General features: G+C 31.6%; 1 protein-coding gene across 1 annotated transcript in view; it reads right to left on the bottom strand.

The window, feature by feature from the left end:
- Positions 1-20,330, bottom strand: part of LOC132730952 (uncharacterized) — an 83,111-nt gene extending 62,781 nt beyond the window's left edge. The window contains exons 1-6 of the mRNA XM_060717036.1: positions 20,203-20,330; positions 19,628-19,846; positions 17,841-18,056; positions 16,308-16,508; positions 10,017-10,151; positions 9,139-9,267 (exon numbers count right to left, since the gene is read on the bottom strand). Coding sequence (XP_060573019.1) covers positions 9,139-9,267; positions 10,017-10,151; positions 16,308-16,508; positions 17,841-17,943 — 568 coding nt within the window. The 5' untranslated portion in view covers positions 17,944-18,056; positions 19,628-19,846; positions 20,203-20,330. The remainder of the gene's footprint in view (positions 1-9,138; positions 9,268-10,016; positions 10,152-16,307; positions 16,509-17,840; positions 18,057-19,627; positions 19,847-20,202) is intronic.
- Between the last annotated feature and the right edge of the window lie 373 nt (positions 20,331-20,703).

Here is a 20,703-nt window from a genome sequence, read left to right as displayed (position 1 = left end):
GAGAATAATGACTTTTAAGTTATACCTACTGCAAAATAGTTTAAATTGATTTAGGTTCACAAACAGTATTCTACAATGGCTACTGTTTGTAAAACTAACTTTATGAAATAAGATCACATCTCACACAATATGTTTTTCATTCCGTGATAATTCTGAGATTAAATCTCATTACCTCATTACTTTAATATAACCTTGAACATTAATTTTTTCCCTACTAGCACTCATCAAGACAAAGATTTAAAAAAAAAAATAAGAAATGGATATTTTTTGGCGACGATAATGATTGCATTAATAAATGAAGGAAACAATTTTAGAAGATGAAAAAGATACTCCATCTTTTAACAATCATTCTTTATCAGTAAAACAATCGGAGTAATTCTTTCAATAATGAAAAGGGACATGTTGTTTTGCGAAAATAAAAATGTGTATAAACGCGATGGAAGTTATTTTATGTGTTTGATTTAATGCATATACTTTGGATTTGGTCATTTCTTTTATCTATATAAAAGAACGGAACGTATTTGAGGATTGTAACAAACATTAAATATTTTTTGGCAAATGTAAGCGCACATTCAAAAAACGAAATTCGAAAACATAGGCATGTTTTAAAAACGGTCTTGAGAACGCTAGGATATTTACTAAAATTTCTTGCTTATGACTTTATTGGTCCTACACAAAGCATCACAGTAACATGCATTTATGACACGGCGAACGTTTTCTTCTATGTTTTTTATTTAAGTATGCCTTACAGGAAGGCGAAAGTACGACAGTACGAAAGTGTCAGTACGATAGTACGATGCTTATTATACAACAGTACGATTGTGACAGTTCGACAGTACGATTGTGACATTACAATGGTGACAATACGACAGTACGACGGACCGTCACCATCGTGCAGCTAGTGTTTACTCGGTGAAATATATTTCAATCTTTAACTGAGCTTATCTTTATTTTGTTGTTTCTGGTCTTCAAGAACAATAACGACAAGGACGGGTTCTATAGTCTCCCTAATATTATCTGTTAAGTGGTATTTTTAATGAACAGCGAGTGCCGATGGTTTGTGACTAACACTCTTTACAATAGGCCTTCACAGACATATCGATATAAGCGTATTATGCATGTGAATCAGGCGTTGTCAATGAGTTGGTAATTATCATACTTTACAATAAGCAAAGTAACAGAACGATTTTTAGAAAACTGAATATTTACAACAGTATGCTATAACTGGGTTTCTGACAAACAATTGATGTACGTTTTGTAAGTGATGATGAAGAAATAACCATGCACTGCATTTTGGCATTTCACACTGGTATTTTAATGTGTTTTGTGTCAGAACTAAATGCCAATGAGTGGAAGGGAAATCAAGAAACAAGAAGTTAACCTGGCTAACTAGCATTTCAAGTTTTTCATATCGGGAACATTATTGGTGGTCTCGTTGTTTTGAACAAAGATTTTAACTCATTAAATTCTTGTATAAAATGAACGTATGATAATTAAACTGAAAATGTAATGAGATCTAAACGCAGCGAAACGCAGCGAAAACTGTTTTGTGGCAGAAAGTGTGGTTAAAGAACTTAAATATCTGATTAATTTAACTAGAAAATTAGAGAACTATCCTTTAAATTTTATTTTATTTAAATCTTATTTTAGACTGAACAATGAAATTCCCAGACTCTAGTTTGTAATTTTTAAACGACCAATGGAAATCTTTCTTATATTCAGTTCTTTTCTGTAAATTTTACAGGTAGTCAAACTGATTTTGATTAAAAAGACTTTAAAAAAGAAAAAGAGAAAGATAAAATAGACAAAAAACAAGTTATGCCTTTTTCCGAATGACATCTAGAAGTTAACTTGCATACATAGTATAATTACAAATTCCTACACACATTTTGCTGCTCCTGTAACTTCGGAACAAGTCAACGATTATTCCTTATTAAAGCTTATTCGGATATTGACGGAAATAGCCAAAGTGCTCTTTGCAAGTATGTGTTATTTTGAGACTACATGGCTCTTTGTCATTTATTGAGGGCAAACATATACCAAGCATATGCAATGGGTTTAAAGTATGGGCTCCTTGGAGGCCACGGCAATATTGTTCACTTTAAAAGACTTTGCATTTAGAGTATGGGTATTAAATTATGCCATAACAATCCACACATTTTGATAACAAAGCATCCATTCTTTTCTTTTTGACACAAAAAGGTTTTAATTGATAATTGTTAGTCTACATTTTTTTTAAATAATTAATATGCATTTTATATTGACATTCTATTTAAATATGGTTATTGAGTTTTTGCCTAACGATGACAGTGACACAAAGGTCAGTGATAAAAAAATGATAATTAGCGACATTCAAATATAAATTATCCTTATTATCATATGTTTTGTGGGAATTGTATTGCTACAAAATGAAAAATATTACTCGAAAACGGATGTTGTAATATCCGAAAGATAAAATATGTTTTCTCAAAATAGGTAATAAGGACAATTATGTACTATTAAAAATACCATACCAATTAAAACTTCCTGTTCACTATAAGGTTTAATATCATGGCTATTTGAAAACAAACTATCAGTTATTAATAATCAAATGAAAGTGCATTACTAGGATGAAATTATAAAATTTAAGAAAACATGCTCTGGCTTACTTTTTATTTCATGAAACAATATTATTTCTTTTGAATTGTTACAGACAAATAGTTAATAACCAATGTCTAAAATACAAGATATTAATTGTTACTTCATTTAATAGTGATGATGTATATAATATATCATCATATATATGTAACTTTGACATTATGTATAACATAAGATGATAGTGAATGTTCATATTTATAAATGTTCAAATGATTGTACTGGTGCACCTTCTTTGTCTTGAGGCAGCAAAAATAGATATGACATCCTCTTCAAAACCTTGTTTCCTGAAATCAATGTTATATAGAATATGATGAATGACCCTAAAACTTTGTTCAATATAATTATTTTCTGATTGGAACGAATGGAAATCAAAGGGTAAAACTAATATATAATAGAAATGCCAATCAATATTGATTTTCTTACAAGACAAATGATACTTGCAGAATTTCTGAAAAATGTAGCTTATTTAAATTGAAAAAAAGTCTTTGACTCTTTAATTACTGTTGAAAATGCTGGTATTGGCAAGATTTCAACAAATTATGACAGAAGCTACCAACTTCTTGTGAAACTAAAATCGTATCAAAATACCTAATTAACTATACCAAAATTCGGTATTTTTGGTTCATTAAATAGTTAGTCATCTAAACGAGTTATGCGTTAATCTTCTGTCTTGAAAAGGTTTAACTCACAATGCTTTTACTACTTGTTTATTAAGTGTGTATGTGTGATATGTTTCATGAATAAACATATAAAATATTACAAATAAAATTGCTTATCAATTATTGCTAACCTTAAGCACAGTATTGGATGAAATATTGGAAGTTCGGCAATACACAATATCTTCTTAAATGTTCCTACCTGAAATATAAATTAAGGATATGATTCAATCATAATGACCATTTAGAAGCATTGAGTCTTTCTCTTCCTGGAATTTTCTTGTTTATAAATCCTTCAAAGGTAATGTAATAAAATGACATAGATGTAAAAGCACATAACTTTTTCAAATATATATATATAACTTTTTGCAGTTTCATTGTCATAAAGATATTAACACGTTTAATAAATCTGCGACAGGGTATCCAAAACTTGCCACATGCTATAAATGATAGTTATAAACTGAAATAAGTTTTATGGCCATCAAATACTGCATAATAAATAAATAAAAAACAACACAATTAAATTATTTAAAAAGTTTTATAAACAAAAAAACGCTAAATTCAAATATGAATCATTCAACGCCATAAGTAAACAGATTATTGTTCACATAATATTGAAATTGAAAATAAATTGTACATTTAAGATAATAACATATTAGATTATGGTTAACAGAATAAGTATTACCTTTTAGATACAATCTTATGCTCCTGTTCCTCTAGAAGTTGATTTTCAGACTTCAAATGTTTTATTCAGATGGCTAGTTTTAATGTGTATAAACTATAGTCACCAGCTGTTGTCCTTTCTGTAGAGATCTTATTGTTAGATAAATGGATTCGTCAGTTCGTAAGACGATTGCTCGTCCACACAATTATGTTACACGGATTCCTAGCATTAACACGTTGAAGAAGAGTTCCATGTATTAACTACTTCTCTTCAGAAAATGTTGTTTTACACAATGATATATCAAGTTTAAATTAAGTTCCCTTGTTGAATGGGTGTAGCATAAGAATTGTTAAAATTTACAGTCGTTTTTGACTTGTTTAAAAATTTATTTCAAATGTTTGTTCATGTATAGTGTCACCTCTCATCCGATGATTTGATAGACTTTAAAGTTTCTATTGTTCTTTCAATGTATTTCAAATTACGAAACTAGGGCTTTCCTTTTGACCTTGATTTTCATGTACATTATCTTTTCTTAGATGTGGATAAGTGGATTATAAATTATTGTAGCTCTAAACTAAAGAAATAATCTACCCCTCCCTGTCCAAAATATACAAGTGTCCACTTTCACTGCTTGAAATTCAAATGATCTTCAATCTGGTTTTATAAGTATTTAGCATCTACTTACCACATATGTCACACTTCATTCGTTACATAATGTAAAATATATCCGAATACTGAAAATCCGAAAACTGCAACTTTTATATTTAATATCAGTCACTTTCAGCCACTGGTGCATGATAAAATATTCATCGTCCTATTAAATCTCACTAAATCCTTAGATCATTTCTTTCTTTTTATAAACATATTGTTTGTTTTTTGCATCTTAACATTTATTTACGTATTTAGGTGAAGAAGGTAAAATTCATTGCTAAATGTCGGTTTCGTACGTACGGTATATTCACGGGGTTAATAAAATACGGAGAGCGGTGAACTAGTTATAAAATATAATATACAATCAATCTCTTTACATTTTAAGGACAATAAGAAGGCTGCGTTCATTGAATGCCGCCTTTCCTTGTCGATCTTGTTTATCATATTTTATGCACAAATATTGGTTAGAGCTAATGCTTGGATGACATGTTGTCTCCTATCAAATTTTCCCTTTAAAAATTCCCTCAAAGTTAATGTAGCATATGAGGTATTTTAAAAGTTAAGGAGAAATTCGACATAAGTTACGGAATCTTTGACTTATTAGTTTTTATGAATAAGACTTACAATTTTCCTTATAAATTAAGGTAAAATTGTGTGATCTTAAGAGAAATTTTTGAGTTGAGGGGAAATTTTTCACTTAAGATTCTTTATAAATACGGTCACTGAGGTGCACAAATAGTGCCTAGCCGTTTGAAAAAAACATTTGTAAACCTTTGTTTCAAAAAGAACGCACATTAACGCTCTTTCACATGTCTTCATAATTTTACAATTGACAATGTAGTTTGTAAAGGGATGTTTTTGTGAATTACACTTTCCCTCTTACGTTTCTTATAAGAAGAGCGTAATTCTTATTCATTACAAATAAGCATACTTTGTAAGGTAATGTACAGGTATTGAAGTAGAAAGCTAGCTATTGCACACTTCATTTTATAATTGTGATGCTTGCACTCCATAAACGTTGACTTATTTTTTTCATAAAATCGTTACTGGAAGTCAAACAAGACACAAATTAAATAGAAAGAAAACTAATTGCAACGGAAAAGTGTTCACAATAAACGAAGCTCACAATGATGTTTATACAAAAGTATTTGGTAAAGAACTCGACAAAATATAACAACCTTATGTTGTGACAATCAAACAAATCATTTATAATATGAAATTACAATTGATATGCTCCATAATTCACACATTTTTTCAACTTATCATTTCGGTTAAAAAATCTGTAATTGTTATAGTATGAAAGCTTGTATGTTCAACTTATGAATATAATTGAATGTCTTTTTACTTTAACATTTTACTGTTAAATAATAATTAAGAAATTCTTTTCACAAGAAAGTATAATTGCCCTAGATTTGGAAGGATATTAGGAAATAATGAACCTCATTTGCGACTTTATTAATGATACAAACTTGTCATACTCTGACATGTTCTCTGTATAATATAATGCTTTACAATGTGAGTATCAAGTTAATGCGAATAGAAATCATTTAAAAGATAATACATTTACGAAAAATCCTTATAAACTGAATATTTGGAAATCCATGAATTTCCAAATCACAAATGGTAATTTGCTTGTGATAAACAGAAATTGTCTGATTTATATTTGAACGATGTGTATCTTGTTATAAAGATGTTTTGCATATTAATTTATTTTTTAAAGATCATGTTACGTGTATCTGAGTTAATGACGGATCTCTATAACGAAGCATGTACTGGTAACATTATTGCTATTAAATATAAAACATATGGAATTTCCTCGTCTGAAAATGTGGGAGATTGATATGCGAGTAATAAAATTATAAAATTGCGTGATCTATCATCACTTTTTTCTGTTAAGTGATAATGATATTTCCTTTCTATGTTTGGAAAGGTAGCAAAAAAAGTGAAATTGATAAAAAATTTAACCGTAATCTTTTGGTGTCCATCTTGAGTGAATTCACTATTTAAACCACAGAAATCCATCCAACTTAATCATTTAAAGTTGAAATTGGATTGTAATAAAATAGATATATAATTTTATTTTGAAACACACACACACACACACACACACGCACACGCACGCACAAGCACACATTATTTATCTCGTGCCCACGAGTTACTAAACCAAGGCCAATAGATAATTAAGTGGTGCGCATGACATACAATACATTGGTCATTAGTTAGTTTGTCCTGGCCAAGTGATAATTAAGTCGTGCGCTCAAGATCTACGTCGTGGCCACGAGTAACTATGTCGTGTCAAAGATTTACCTAGTCGTGGTCACGTGATATTTAAGTGTTGCGCACGAAATACTATGGCCTTTTATTTAAATAAGAATAGATTTAATCACAAATATTGACATGTGCCCTTTTGTTAACAAATATGTCGTGGGTATCCTATAATCTCATAATTAGAATAAAACAGGTCAGGGACCTATGCATGGTGTGCAAATGCTTTGTACATGTTGTGCCATCCCAGCTGTGCTAGGGCAATTGTTTGTACTTCATTTATTCTATTTTTCTTAACTTTCCCTGTATTTGTCAATCAATTTCTGAATTATAAAACAACATTAAAATTAAAATCAACACGTTTAGGATCCACTTATTTTAGTATATTCAAATGTTACCTTTGTTAGAAATGTTTTTAATCGTGTATTGTCACGAAATACCATGTCATAGCCACGAGTTACTTAGTCATTGCTACGAGATATTTAAGTGGTCCGCACGAGATACTATGTCGTGACCACGAGTTACTAAGTCGTAGCCACAAGATAATTAAGTGGTGCGCACGAGATACTTTGTCGTTGCCACGAGATACTTAAGTCTTGCGCACGAGACGCTATGTCGTGGCAACGAGTTATTAACTCGAGGCCACGGGATAGATGACCAATTAGATTACACTATATACATGTATATATGATTTTTCTAAAATTAAAAAAAAATCCTGCTTAAATACTGAAGATATTCACTTTAAACTTGATACATGTTTTTAGTATCATATCAGAAAGTCACCTTCCAAGGCCTATAAATCAGACATTTATTTTGTCTAAAATGTGGCCCTTTGTGGGGAAAATTCTATGATAGAATTGGTAACGATTACTTGAACAGAAATAAGTCCTGTTTATTTCATTTGGTAGGGACATTACCTACAGCCAGTAGATAGTCTATAAGGAAGTTTGAGGTCAAGGGTCAATGTTACCATAACACATCATGTAAAATCCTTGTCTGATGAATAATTAAAAAGGAATAAGCCATGGTTTATAAACATAGAAAGATCATTGCGCCTGATCAATATCTGACACTAAATAATTTTGAGGTCATTAGGTCAAAAATCAGTGTCACAATGACGCTAAATGTAAATCATTGTCCAATCAATAACTTGTATAAAAGGGACAATGACAGGCAGATGAAATAGGGGCATACTTGTCTTGTACCACATTTCTACTTATCTAGGGAAATTCATATAAAAGTGTTATCTGATTGGTTAATTATCACGTGTGCACCACTTAATTATCTCATCCCCACGACTTATAACCTCGTGGCCACGACATAGTATCTCGTGCGCACCACTTAATTATCTCGTGGTCACGACTTAGTAACTCGTACGCACCACTTAATTATCTAGTGGCCAGGGCTAAGTAACTCGTGGCCTCGACATAGTATCTCGTGCGAAACCAATTAACATTATCTCGTGGACACGACTTAGTAACCCATGGTCATGATTTAGTAACTTGTGGTCACGACATAGTATCTCGTGCACGCCTTAATTATCTCGTGGCCATGACTATTAACTCGTGGTCATGACATTATATCTCGTGCGCACAACTTAGTTATCTTGTGGTCACGATTTAGTAACTCATGGCCACGAGTTAGTAACTCGTGATCACGACATAGTATCTCGTGCACACCTTACTTATCTCATGGCCATGACCATTAACTCGTGGTCATGACATAATATCTCATGCGCACCACTTAGTTATCTTGTGGTCACGATTTAGTAACTCGTGGTCATTTTGATTAGATCAGTTTTCAGTTTCTCACATCATTATCATTCTCATAAATATAAATCTACAAGTATATTAAATTCAAATAGTAAAGCTGTAAAGTTAATATCACGTAAAATGCTTTTCTCTTTGCATACAGGCAAGCGTTTCCCCCAATACATCACATTTGAACACAATGTGAACAGTTAGTGTAGACCTATTTTGACAAACCTCGTCAGTCCGCTAAGGTCAATAAGTTATCCAAGGGTTTCTGGCTCGATCCTCCGGCAGGGCACAATTTCTTTGACACTCGATCACGAAAATTGAGTCAGAAGGTCATTAGTTTCAGAAATCATGTGAAATAAGTAGTCTGGTAAATGTCCAGGAATGCTTGTAAGGTGGATCGACGGCAGATTTGTATGACAAAAACATATGTTGAAACCAAAAGCAATAAACATACCTAAACTTATCACTAATAACAAATGCTTGGATAAAGTAAACATATACTCACTTTGGTTGCAGAAAGTTCCCTCCCATCCTGCTTTACAACCTCTCATGCATTTTCCGGAATTTGAGTCGCACTCATCTCCTAAACAATTCTCACCACACGACATGGAGTAGTCATTGTCTGTTTTGGAGGCTTTGCAAGATAAAATATCATTTAGCATTTCAAATTGATATATTGGTTTACCTTCTTGATAAATTGCCACATCAAAGATGATATCAACTTTATATACCATAAATGTATGTTATATGCTAATTTATTAACAAACTGCATTTATTTTTACAACCAAAATATTTCTTAATCGTAATAAATTAACATTATAAAAACATGAAGCAATGTCAAGCATTGAGGAAACATATGATGGAAACATAACTCATTTTATGATATGCTTGTGTCATAATTGTTTTTAGGTAACTTACGTCTAACGTTATTTTTTGTGCACATTGGAGTAAAAAATGAATATTTGATTAGTGAAACGCATATGTGCCGAAACTCGAAAATCACACTTAAATGTTAAGGATATATATAAAATTTAGCGTGGACTTATTCGGCAGATTTAAGCTAATAATAAGATTAACATATTTTCTTTCATTTTGTTAATCCAATCATTACAAGTTAGATATATATAGGGTCATTTATTCATAAAAAAAGAGAGATATAAAAAGTTATATGAGAGTAAGGATATTGAAGATAAATAAATCTATTATATTACCTCGGTGGACTAAATCAATTGAAAGCTTTAAATTAAGGACAATAATTCATAAAAAAAACGTTTAGGTATAACGTCTTAAAATGCGTATATCAACAAAGCAACACCCAGTAAAATGATATTTAGATTGTAATTGGAATTTCTCATTAAAAGTAATTGTTTAAGTTTAACTTACGCATATTGCATAGATAACCTTTGCCTTTTTTGTTGCATCTTATTGAACAATTTCCGGTAATTTTATTCCAAACTGGTGCATGCTCACATTGACATTGTTTCTCGCAATTATACCCACACCTGTTTGCTGGACAATCTGGTGATAAAAGACAGAAAGATTATACTAAATGAATATTTTTAAAACATATATTTCTTGTGATTTCAAAAATAGTTTAGTAAAAAAAACGGACACGCACTCTTCTTTATATCATTTTATTTTAACCGTTTCTTGTATCATTGTCATATGGAAGGGGATATCCACCAAAACAGATACAATTCAATTCAAGTAAATTAATTAATCTTACATGTAAAATACATTGATATAATTTTAAATTAATATTTTAATATAAGTTGTCCCTATTTCTAATTTCTGTGTCCCATTTTCTAATTTGTTTGTATATAAATTCACACTTAATATGTAAATTATGCTGTGAATTTCCGACATTAAATTATTCTATGAGACAATTTGTTAACTAAATGTTCACGTTTGTAAATTAAAATCACTCTTGCTGTGTAAAACGTAATAATTGTCAACATGTGTTTCTTTGTCAAGAAAGAATTTAATGTTTTTCAAAAAATTTAAGTTAAGTTTGCGAAATTATGAGATAAAAATTGCAATTTGAGTTTTAGAATTCAGCATGTTATGGAACTTTAAGACATTGTGATATAAATAGATTACGTGAATTTCACTTACAGTAAGCATTGTCGCGAATTTGCAGCACAAATCGTGGGCCCAGTGTAAATCTTAACGGTATGAGATGTGCGAAACTTCCTAACATTTGAGAGAGAACCGCCTCTCTGATAGTGGGCGCTGTTTAAACTTTGCAATTAAACGATCCGTCCTAATATTGGCAGGCTGTTATCACAGGGCTCGGGTTTGAGGATAAATGATGTTTGCATAATAAATTCATTCAATCAGTTGAAAAAAATCAATAGTGAACCTACACGAATGAAATATTCTATTTATCACATACCCAAGGTAAAGACTGTTTAAATGGAAAAGGTAATATTTTCCATTGACGCGCCTATAGTATAACGTCCTTACGCTATGTTTGACGTCACGTCAAAATAAATACTATTTTTACGCTAAGTACTGATATTATAATGTACTGGTTGAGAAAGATTTCATTCCTAATGGGTGAGTCTGCTAGCACTACCACTATAACACACATAATAATAAGTGAGAGAACAATTATATATTATCCTAAATGTTGAGAGAGAAGTCATTATTTTGCATGATGGGTGAGAGCAAAGTCCTATAAAACACATAATGAGTGAGAGAATTGTTATATGTTATCAAGATGGAGTAACGCTTAGACCGATTATTGCGTTTTTCGGGATTATCCGGACACTGAATTGAACATGAAAGGAGTCAATTGGTTATCTGGATCCCGTTACGGGATCGATAGGGACTACCCTAAAGAAATTGCTATTGCCAGAAATCGTCTTTACAAATACATGAAGTCAAACTATGAGCACTCCGACAAATGTAAAATAGCGTATCTGGCAAAATTGATTGTCAAGGCTAAAGTAGGGCGTGATGCATTTCCTAACTGGTACGCTGTCCTGAACAGAAACCGAATTGACCTAATAATTGACTTGTTCGCAAAGTAAAATATTTACTTACAATCTACAGTGATAAACTATATGGCTGAAACGCCTAATTGTACAACACCCGTCAAGCATGAACATACCGCTCTGCATGAAATCGACGTTTCCCATAAACAGCCAGATAAGCATGATTACTCGGTTAACAATGGTCCCCCCCATTTACTATGGACCAACAATTAATCCAAGGCCTCACGCTAACTATGGAAAAGCTATTTTAGTGATACTCCCGTTGAACCTGTAACCCCTGTGAACGATGCCGCTGCCGAGAAGGGTTCCCGAACAAGAGCGAACCATGCGGCTCTTAACCATTCAAGCTCGTCATTTCATGGGGATTTTCCCCCACTTTCGAAAGACACACAGAGTAATAGTGCAGCGCGAACCAGTGTTATAGAAAGATCTTCAACTTAGGACCACGGGGAGAGACATGTTGATTCGTTGAACTTTGTGCTACTAAATATTCAGGGATTAGTGACTAAAAACGTAAATAAACTTTAACAACTTGATTTAGTCGACATTTTCAATTCAAATGATATCATATTTATTGTAGAGACATGGGCAAATATTTTTATAAATTTAGAAAAACCTGGGTTTAAACTATTTATTGTACACAGAAAAGAATGAAATATTAATGCAAAAAGAGACTCGATCTGGTGGTGTATTTTGCTATATTAAATAGAAATATATTAATTTCGTAGAACTACATATAACAGACGGGAATGATATTTTATGGCTAAAATTTTCACGTCATCTTTTTGAATCTGATCATGACTTGTTTTTTATGCTTATGCTATGTGCAGGAAAGAAGTAGAAAACATTTAATAGAAATTCCGGTTTTTGATAGAATTTTGAGTGAAATGTCAAAGCTGTCACATGATTTTGATGATCATTGCAATTTTCTCGTGCTTGGAGACATGAACAGTCGGGTTGGGTCTTTAAAATATTTTGTAGAACATGACGATGTTGATCGTTTTTTTCTGAATTATTGTCTGATGATTATATAACTGACGTTTATATAGATAGGTTGACAACCGATACCGGTCTTAGTAGAAATGAGCGTCTTTTAATTAATGTTTGTAAAGCTAGTGGCCTGCGCATAATGAACAAAAGATGGTATGACGTAGAATGTAAAACTGCAAAGAATAATTTTTTGTCTATCAAAACAGATTTAGATACAAAAGCACCGCTAGGCGGAGCATTATATGCCCGAAAGTGATTTTTTTAGTAAAGATGAAGCATTTGTTAGACATGGGAATTAAATAAAGTATTACCTCCTTCAAATAACAATCATCCTTTGAAGTTTCAATATTGTGGTCCAAATGGAACTTAAGTTAGCCCCAGAAACTGTTTTCAATTCTAAGGTAATAGTGACCTTGACCTTATGACCCCAAATTCAATAGGGGTCTTCTACCAAATATGGACAATAATCCTATGAAGTTTGAACACTGTGGGCCAAATAGAACTTAAGTTATGCTTCGGAAACTGTTTTTTAGTTCTAAGTTTATAGTGGCCTTGACCTTTGACCTTGTGACCCCAAAAGCAATAGGGGTCTTCTACCAAAAATGAAAAATCATCCTATGAAGTTTGTACACTGTGGGCCAAATGGAACTTAAGTTATGCTCCGGAAACAGTTTTCAGTTCTAAGGTAATAGTGACATTGACCTTTGACCTTGTGACCCAAAATCAATAGGGTACTTTTACCCAATATGGACAATCATCCTATGAAGTTTAAACACTGTGGGCCACATGGAACTTAAGTTATGCTCCGGAAACTGTTTTCAGTTTAAAGGTCATAGTGACCTTGACCTTTCACCTTGTGACCCCAACATCAATAGGGGTCTTCTACCCAATATGGAAAATCATCCTATGAAGTTTGAACACTGTAGGCCAAATGGAATTTATGTTATGCTCCGTAAACTGTTTTCAGTTTTAAGGTCATAGTGGCATTGAGCTTTGATCTTGTGACCCCAAAATCAATAGGGGTCTTCTACCCAATATGAACACTCATCCTATGAAGTTTGAACACTGTGGGCCAAATTGAATTAAAGTTATGCTCCGGAAACTGTTTTCAGTTCTAAGGTAATAGTGACCTTGACCTTTGACATTGTGACCCGAAAATCAATAGGGGTCTTCTACCCAATATGAACAATCATCCTATGAAGTTTGAACACTGTGGGCCAAATATAACTTAAGTTATGCTCAAGAAACTGTTTTCAGTTTTAAGGTCATAGTGACATTGACCTTTTGACCTTATGACCCCAAAATCAATAGGGGTCTTCTACCCAATATGGACAATCATCCTATGAAGTTTGAATATTGTGGGCCAAATGGAACTTAAGTTATGCTCCGGAAACCAAATTGCTAACGGACGGACGGACAGACGGACGGACGTTCCTACTGAGTTGACATTATGGGGTTTTTTCTTTGATCTCCTTTGATCTCTAAAACCCCATAAGCAACGTATTTGCACCCCATAAGCAACCTTTTTCCTCACAAGTACCGTCTATACGGATGGAACATGGATATTCACCCAAAATCGTCATTTCAGTGAGCTCGGACAGACGGACGGACGGACGGACGCCAGGAGGAATAACATAATATGTCCGAAATGTCTGATAAACTGTTAAATGCAAGAGTTAAATCGCAAGGCTATATTGGCAAATGCTGAAAGATACCGTTTGTAACAATGACACAAAACAACCTAAATTAGATACTTTTGTTGACTATATCAAAGCTATAAATAATCCTGAAGATGTTTATTACCAAGCTGATGAAGATTACGTTTCAATGAGAATTTATTGAACGATAATATACAATACATTTCTGATGAATTGAACAAAGATATAACTGTTGATGAAATATATAGAGCTTTTAAACAATTGAAGGGCAATAAAGCGGCTGGATCTGATTTGTATGTGAACGAATTATTTATTCATGGAGTTGATGATCTGTCACCATATTGCATAAATTGTTCAATGCTTGTTTAAAATTAGGACATTTTCCGAATGTATGGAGTGAAGGTTATATAGTACCAATACATAAAGGTCATAAAGATGGTGATGTTGATCAGCCATCGAACTATAGAGGTGTTACATTGTTAAGTTCTCTTGGAAAATTATTTACCAGAATATTGAATACTAGATTAGATAACTGGCCTGAATCTTATGGTGTTTATGTAGAGACCTAGGCAGGTTTTCAAAAAAAAAAAAAAAAAAAAAATATGGGTACTGTTAATAATGTTTTTGTTTTAAATGCTCTTATTTCACATTAGTTGAATAAAAATGAAAAGCTTTATGTAGTTTTTGTTGATTTTAAAAAAACTTTTGATTTCGTAGTTAGAGATGAACTGTGGTACAAATGAATAGAATATGGAGTGACTGGTAATATTCTCAAAGTTATATAGAGCATGCATGAAGGCATTTCCTCAAGAATTAAACATTTTGATAATGTTAGTGAAGCTTGAACATGTAATTTAGGAGTAAGACAAGCTGAGAGCCTGTCCCCATTTTTATTTACCATGTATCTGAATGATCTTGAAGATGTGTTTTTAGGTAAAGGAGTGGAGGGCATAGATACTGGTATTTTTAAGATATGTTGCTTACTGTATGCGGACGGTATAACTATTTTCTCTAAAACGCCTAAGATTACCAACAGTTCTTGCGAACCATTCTTTCTGAGTATGTGATAGATGAAGTTATCAGTTGAATGTTTAACTACAAATACCAGTGTATGGAAAACTGCGACACTTTCTCCCGCGAGATTGCAAAGCATGAGTTCATACACGATACTATTTCTTAATATATTTATATATCTGTATATTGAATGTAGAATCTCAAAAAATGGAAGAAACTTGTAAATTAGATTCAAACAATGTCAACCCATACTAAGAAAGAAAAGAAATACTGCAGTCAGTCATCTGAGTAAATTAGAATATTTCCTATGTATACACGTATTGTATATATATGACATGCTTGTACAGTTTTGGAGATTAATTTGTACAAAGTACAAGGGATCTTCCGTCTTCTATTATCCTAATAATTGAGAGAAATTCATTATTTATACTAATGGGTGAGAGAAATGGCTCGCATAACACTTATTGAGCGCGAAAACTATTACATATTATCCAAAGATTGATTATCTAAAGTTATATACATACATATAAGAAAATGTCATATAAAATTAGAAACTAGGACTAAGCATATCAGAATATAAATTTGTCATAGTATCCATGTAATGTACATGCAAGCATAGGTCATTTACATGAATGGATTTCACTTTGCAATGTAAGAAAAAGTAAATTCCATAATGGCGGATATACCCTTCCATATTGTCATAGCGTTATGGGGTTTGTATTTAACCATGTAAAGAAGCTCTCAAGTTTGAGCAGTTATTCTTAGGTTATAATATAACAGGGTAAGCTGCAATGTTACTACATGCACTTTACAGTACCAGTTTAATTCAATACCAAACAACCAAATTAAGAAAATATTACAAAAACACTTCTTATGAGACATTAGCCGTGGGGCTACCGGAGTAAATTCCTGGTAACTCTTTCTTTAACTTGTATTCACATACATTAAAGTTATCTGTATTAAGTTTCATACAACAATTTGCAGCTCAAGAAATAACTTTCAAAAATTTTTACCTCCAAACACAAAAACTTCACAGACTGCTAATTTTTGTTTCACTTCTAGGTCTATAGATATTTTCACAAACCTGCCCATTGAATTTAACGCAATAGTTTGTGTATCAGACAAAAGTTCGTGTGTGCTGTATAGGCTTTCAACAACGGAATCATTACTTTTTGTAATGTGTACAACATATGGTACATTCTCGTGTTTTTTATCTGAAAAAAAATGTGTAATTATGTAATTTGAACCATTCCTTGTTTAATTTCCTATAGGGCATACATTTTAATTTACTTTTTATAAACCTCTATAAGGAATATTCTCCACACAACTCTAAACTATCCAATTGGAATGCTGAGGTTATCTTTGCGTTAGAATGGTAACATACATTCAACATTATCAGAATTGTTTTCTATATAAATACAAAGAAGCCGGAACGTGCGATTCTACAAAGTTGCCTCTTATTCCTCATTCTAGTACGTTGCTGTTTGAAATCTGAGGCAGAAAAACAAACCACCAAAATCAAGAATATTTCCAATTACACGCATTTACCTCAGGCCAGTTTAACTTAAGGTAAGAATCCCCCCTAATGCATACCTCCGCTTTGCAACGAGTTTTCAAAACTCTAGAATAAACTGTGATCGCGTCTTTAAACTAGAAGCGTGGGTTTATATCAATAAAGCATTTTTTGTCTTATACATATTTTCGGTACTTCTCTCCCCAATAAAAAAGGTATGTTAATATAAAATTGTGATTATTGGCTAATTAAAGCCAAATTTCATAGCAAATATAGTGCCTGATATTTCCAAAGTCAAATAAAATAAAACACACATGGTAAAAGTATTTTATTTTTTGAAGATGAACCAGTATACTTTAGAGAAAAATTCGGGAAACTTTGAAAACAGTCCCTCATTGTGGTCAATTAAGGGATATTTTGAATAAGTCTTTTTAAATAGGAAAAATGGTTTAATAGGTGTTTAAAGTGGAAGGTGAAGGGTAAACATTTTTATACCCATGTTCTAACATTTTTAGTTAGAAACAACCATTTCTCTGCCAATTTTGTTACGCTGAATGCAAACGTTTGTTCTTAATAATGATCAATATGGCAAAACATTTTTATAATGATGTTTCAGAATTATTGAGCTTCTATATTTGTGAAAAGACCCTGCTTCATAGCAATAGTTAGTTTCAGAAATAAATTACAATCATTTATTAAACATTACATAAACTATTTTTATTTTGCCAGTATTTGTTTCCTATTCAAGTATAAACTATATTTATGGGTGAATATTCATCATAAAGTAAACTTTGTAATTGCTTTAATTGCGATCATTTATGAGTTATAAAAATGATAAGAAATATTTTTGCAAAGAATTATTGATTCGAATATCATGAACGTTTTGATTCATTTTTAAACAGCAAAATTTCTCTTAAAAAAGACGATTTTATAATCAAACATGTTTGTTCTCTTTTTATCTTGAATTCTTATACTAATTGCAACTCGTTAGGAATTAGTTTTTATCTGAATAATCAACTTTTCATTTCAATACCTATATATGACAATATCTGAACACTCCATATTTGTATTTGAAAACCAATATCCACTTTCCACCAAGGTTTAATCTTTCTTCGTGTATAGCTACAATACCACATTAGTGTCGTATTTGTCTGTCCATCCAAAGACGCTTCAGCATTGCAGTATGTAGAACTACAACTTTTGGCTTTTGATACCTGTGAAGCTGACCGATTAAACGCTAAGTTTCTACCTAAATAAATAAAATAATAATGGCATATCAGACTATATTAATCATCTGGCGCAATTAACGGAAGAAGACAGATGTTCGTTCAAAATTAAAAAGACCAGAATCTAATCGAAGCAATTCCTGCTGTTCGTTTGTTCTCTCTTTTTCCATGAAGTGAATAAAAAATGGTTGTAAGTTATGTTGTGTAAATTTGATGCTTTTTCTTTAAAGCATGAATTGTGTTTATAATGCACAACTAAAATTGCAAGAATTTACCTATGAAATATACTTATACACATATGATATAGAGGATATTTGTTTGTTTGTGTGTAAGATGAAATTTTATTTCATCGAGTGGGCTTTAAAAACAGTATTCTCACGAGTAGCGTAGAATACTGTTTTTAAAGTTCACGAGATGAAATGAAATAACATCTTACACAACAAACAAACAAATTTTCTTTTTATTTTATGCTTAAAAACAAGTTAAAACGAAATTTCCTTAATATTTATGTTAATATTAAAATCTGTTTCCCCATTTAGAGCCTCAAAAAAGTCGAATTTCTCATTAAATACAAGAAATCATGGGCTGAATAATAAGTTCCACAATCAACGTTAAATGGTGGTGATAGTATTCATTTTATTAAAAAAAATGTGTCTGATCGCATGTTTAAATAATAAAAACAAACAATTCTAGTAGGAGAAAAAGTCCAACCATCCATCCATATTTCTGTTACTGACTGCGAATTTATATTAGACATGGCTATGTTAAATGTAAGCGGTGTATTTCACTGGAAGAAAATAATTGTGTTTGATTCAGAGGGATATCATTTGAATTTGTTAGTCATACATCTTTTTAAAAGAAAGAAAACTTATATGAGGATTGTAACAGACAATATATAAGTGTTGACAGATGTGTTGTACATTCAAAAAATGGAAGGAAATTGGGAAAACTTGGAAGCCTTACGAACGCTGGGTTGTTTTTACATATTCTTCGACTGAAAGCTGCCATTGCTTTTCAAAGTTTTCAAAAAGCATACTGCAAGTTTTGCTCGTAGGATACTTAAATATTCCCAAATGTCACCAAGAGCAGTTTTGCATGTGGAAGGAATGTATTTTTCAGACTGTAAAAATGAAACAAAAAATTAAAGAGACGATATTTGGTGTGACTAGAAGTAACTTACTGTAAGTTTTCTTCTTTTTATTACTTTTGACATATAAGTTAATTATCAATTTCAGCTTTGCTTTTCTTTAAACAGCCTGATATTGACGGAATAGTCAGCTAAAATAAAATTGAGGTACCACATGGAGAAAATCTTAAAAAAGTAGTTTCGTCATTGAAAAGTGTGAAATTATATTTTGATAATTTTCACTGTGAAATTATCAAATATAATTTTCACGGATAAATCAGTAATCCACTGAAAAGCATAAAATAAATGATTTTATTTCTCTATAACACCATTAGAACTGTATTGAGACTGATAAACTAATATGAATTGTCATGGAATGTGCGTCATTGATTCGTAAATTTAAAGTTGAATTGGTCAAGGATACAAGAATATATTATCAAAAGTATGTGTGAAAAATTATAAATTTACCTCCGTTTATTTTTACATCACAAAGTTCTAATTCGTTTTGCGATTCAGCAAACTCAATTTTTACATAATTTCCAACGACAGGCGTATCACATAAAACCGAAAACGTTCTTGATTTTGGAGTACCAACTCCTTGTTTAAAACACGTTTGCTTATTAACAACATCATCGATTCCTGTAGATGGAATATATCCTACAAAAACTTCAAAGTTCTTGAAGGAAGCTGAAAAAAGATTAACAGTTTTTCTCGTGTTTGCAAAATCACAATTGCGATCATTTATATATTCAATGAAAATAAATATGTATAATTACATATACTCGTACATTAACTTTTCACTAGTTCCTCTTTTATTCTATTTCTACACTTTTTTCATTACTTATTGAAAAACAAAACTGAGATAACACAACGGCGACTCCAAATTGACTTTAACTATTTAAAGAAAGACTATAAATATTATTCATTTATTTTTACATTAAAGCAGATGCCAAAAACTTTATTAGAAATTAACGAAGATACTGTCATGAAGTTTGTCTTAACATTATGAATTTCTAACTGAAGATAATTAACTATTTTCTTACCTATAGAAATTTCAGTAGTGACAATCTGTATCTCATTTATTGTTTCATTAGAACCTAATCGGACACTCCAAGTCTGACGTTTTGTACTACTACTTTGCCGGAGACATGTTTTTGAATCACCGTCTGTAACCGACCGACTGTAACTGGTATCTGAGAATTTTGAAAGCTTGTTCTCTAAGATATCCCCTGATTGAAAAAAAAACACAACAAAAAATTCCTTGGTATGCAAATTTTTAATTAACATAAAAAGTAAAGCAAACCCGTAGATCACAAATCTAGAAAATCATTGATATTTCGAATCAAGTAATTTTGGATTTAAATCAAAATGACAAAAAAAAACAAAAAAAACAACAAACAAATTGATGTTTTCATATCGTACATACTGAACTTTATTTTTAAAATACAAAATTAAAAATTTAAAATGTGAGTTCTTCCAAGTGATGCAAGATAAACAAATTTAACATTTCAATCACAGGTAAATACGTAAATATTATTCTAATG

The sequence above is a fragment of the Ruditapes philippinarum genome, unplaced genomic scaffold, assembly GCF_026571515.1.
Source record: "Ruditapes philippinarum isolate M1 unplaced genomic scaffold, ASM2657151v2 ctg438_1_1_1_1, whole genome shotgun sequence".
Taxonomy (NCBI): Eukaryota; Metazoa; Mollusca; class Bivalvia; order Venerida; family Veneridae; genus Ruditapes; species Ruditapes philippinarum.
Note: the sequence above shows the minus strand (reverse complement) of the source record. Positions and strands in the feature narration are given on the sequence as shown.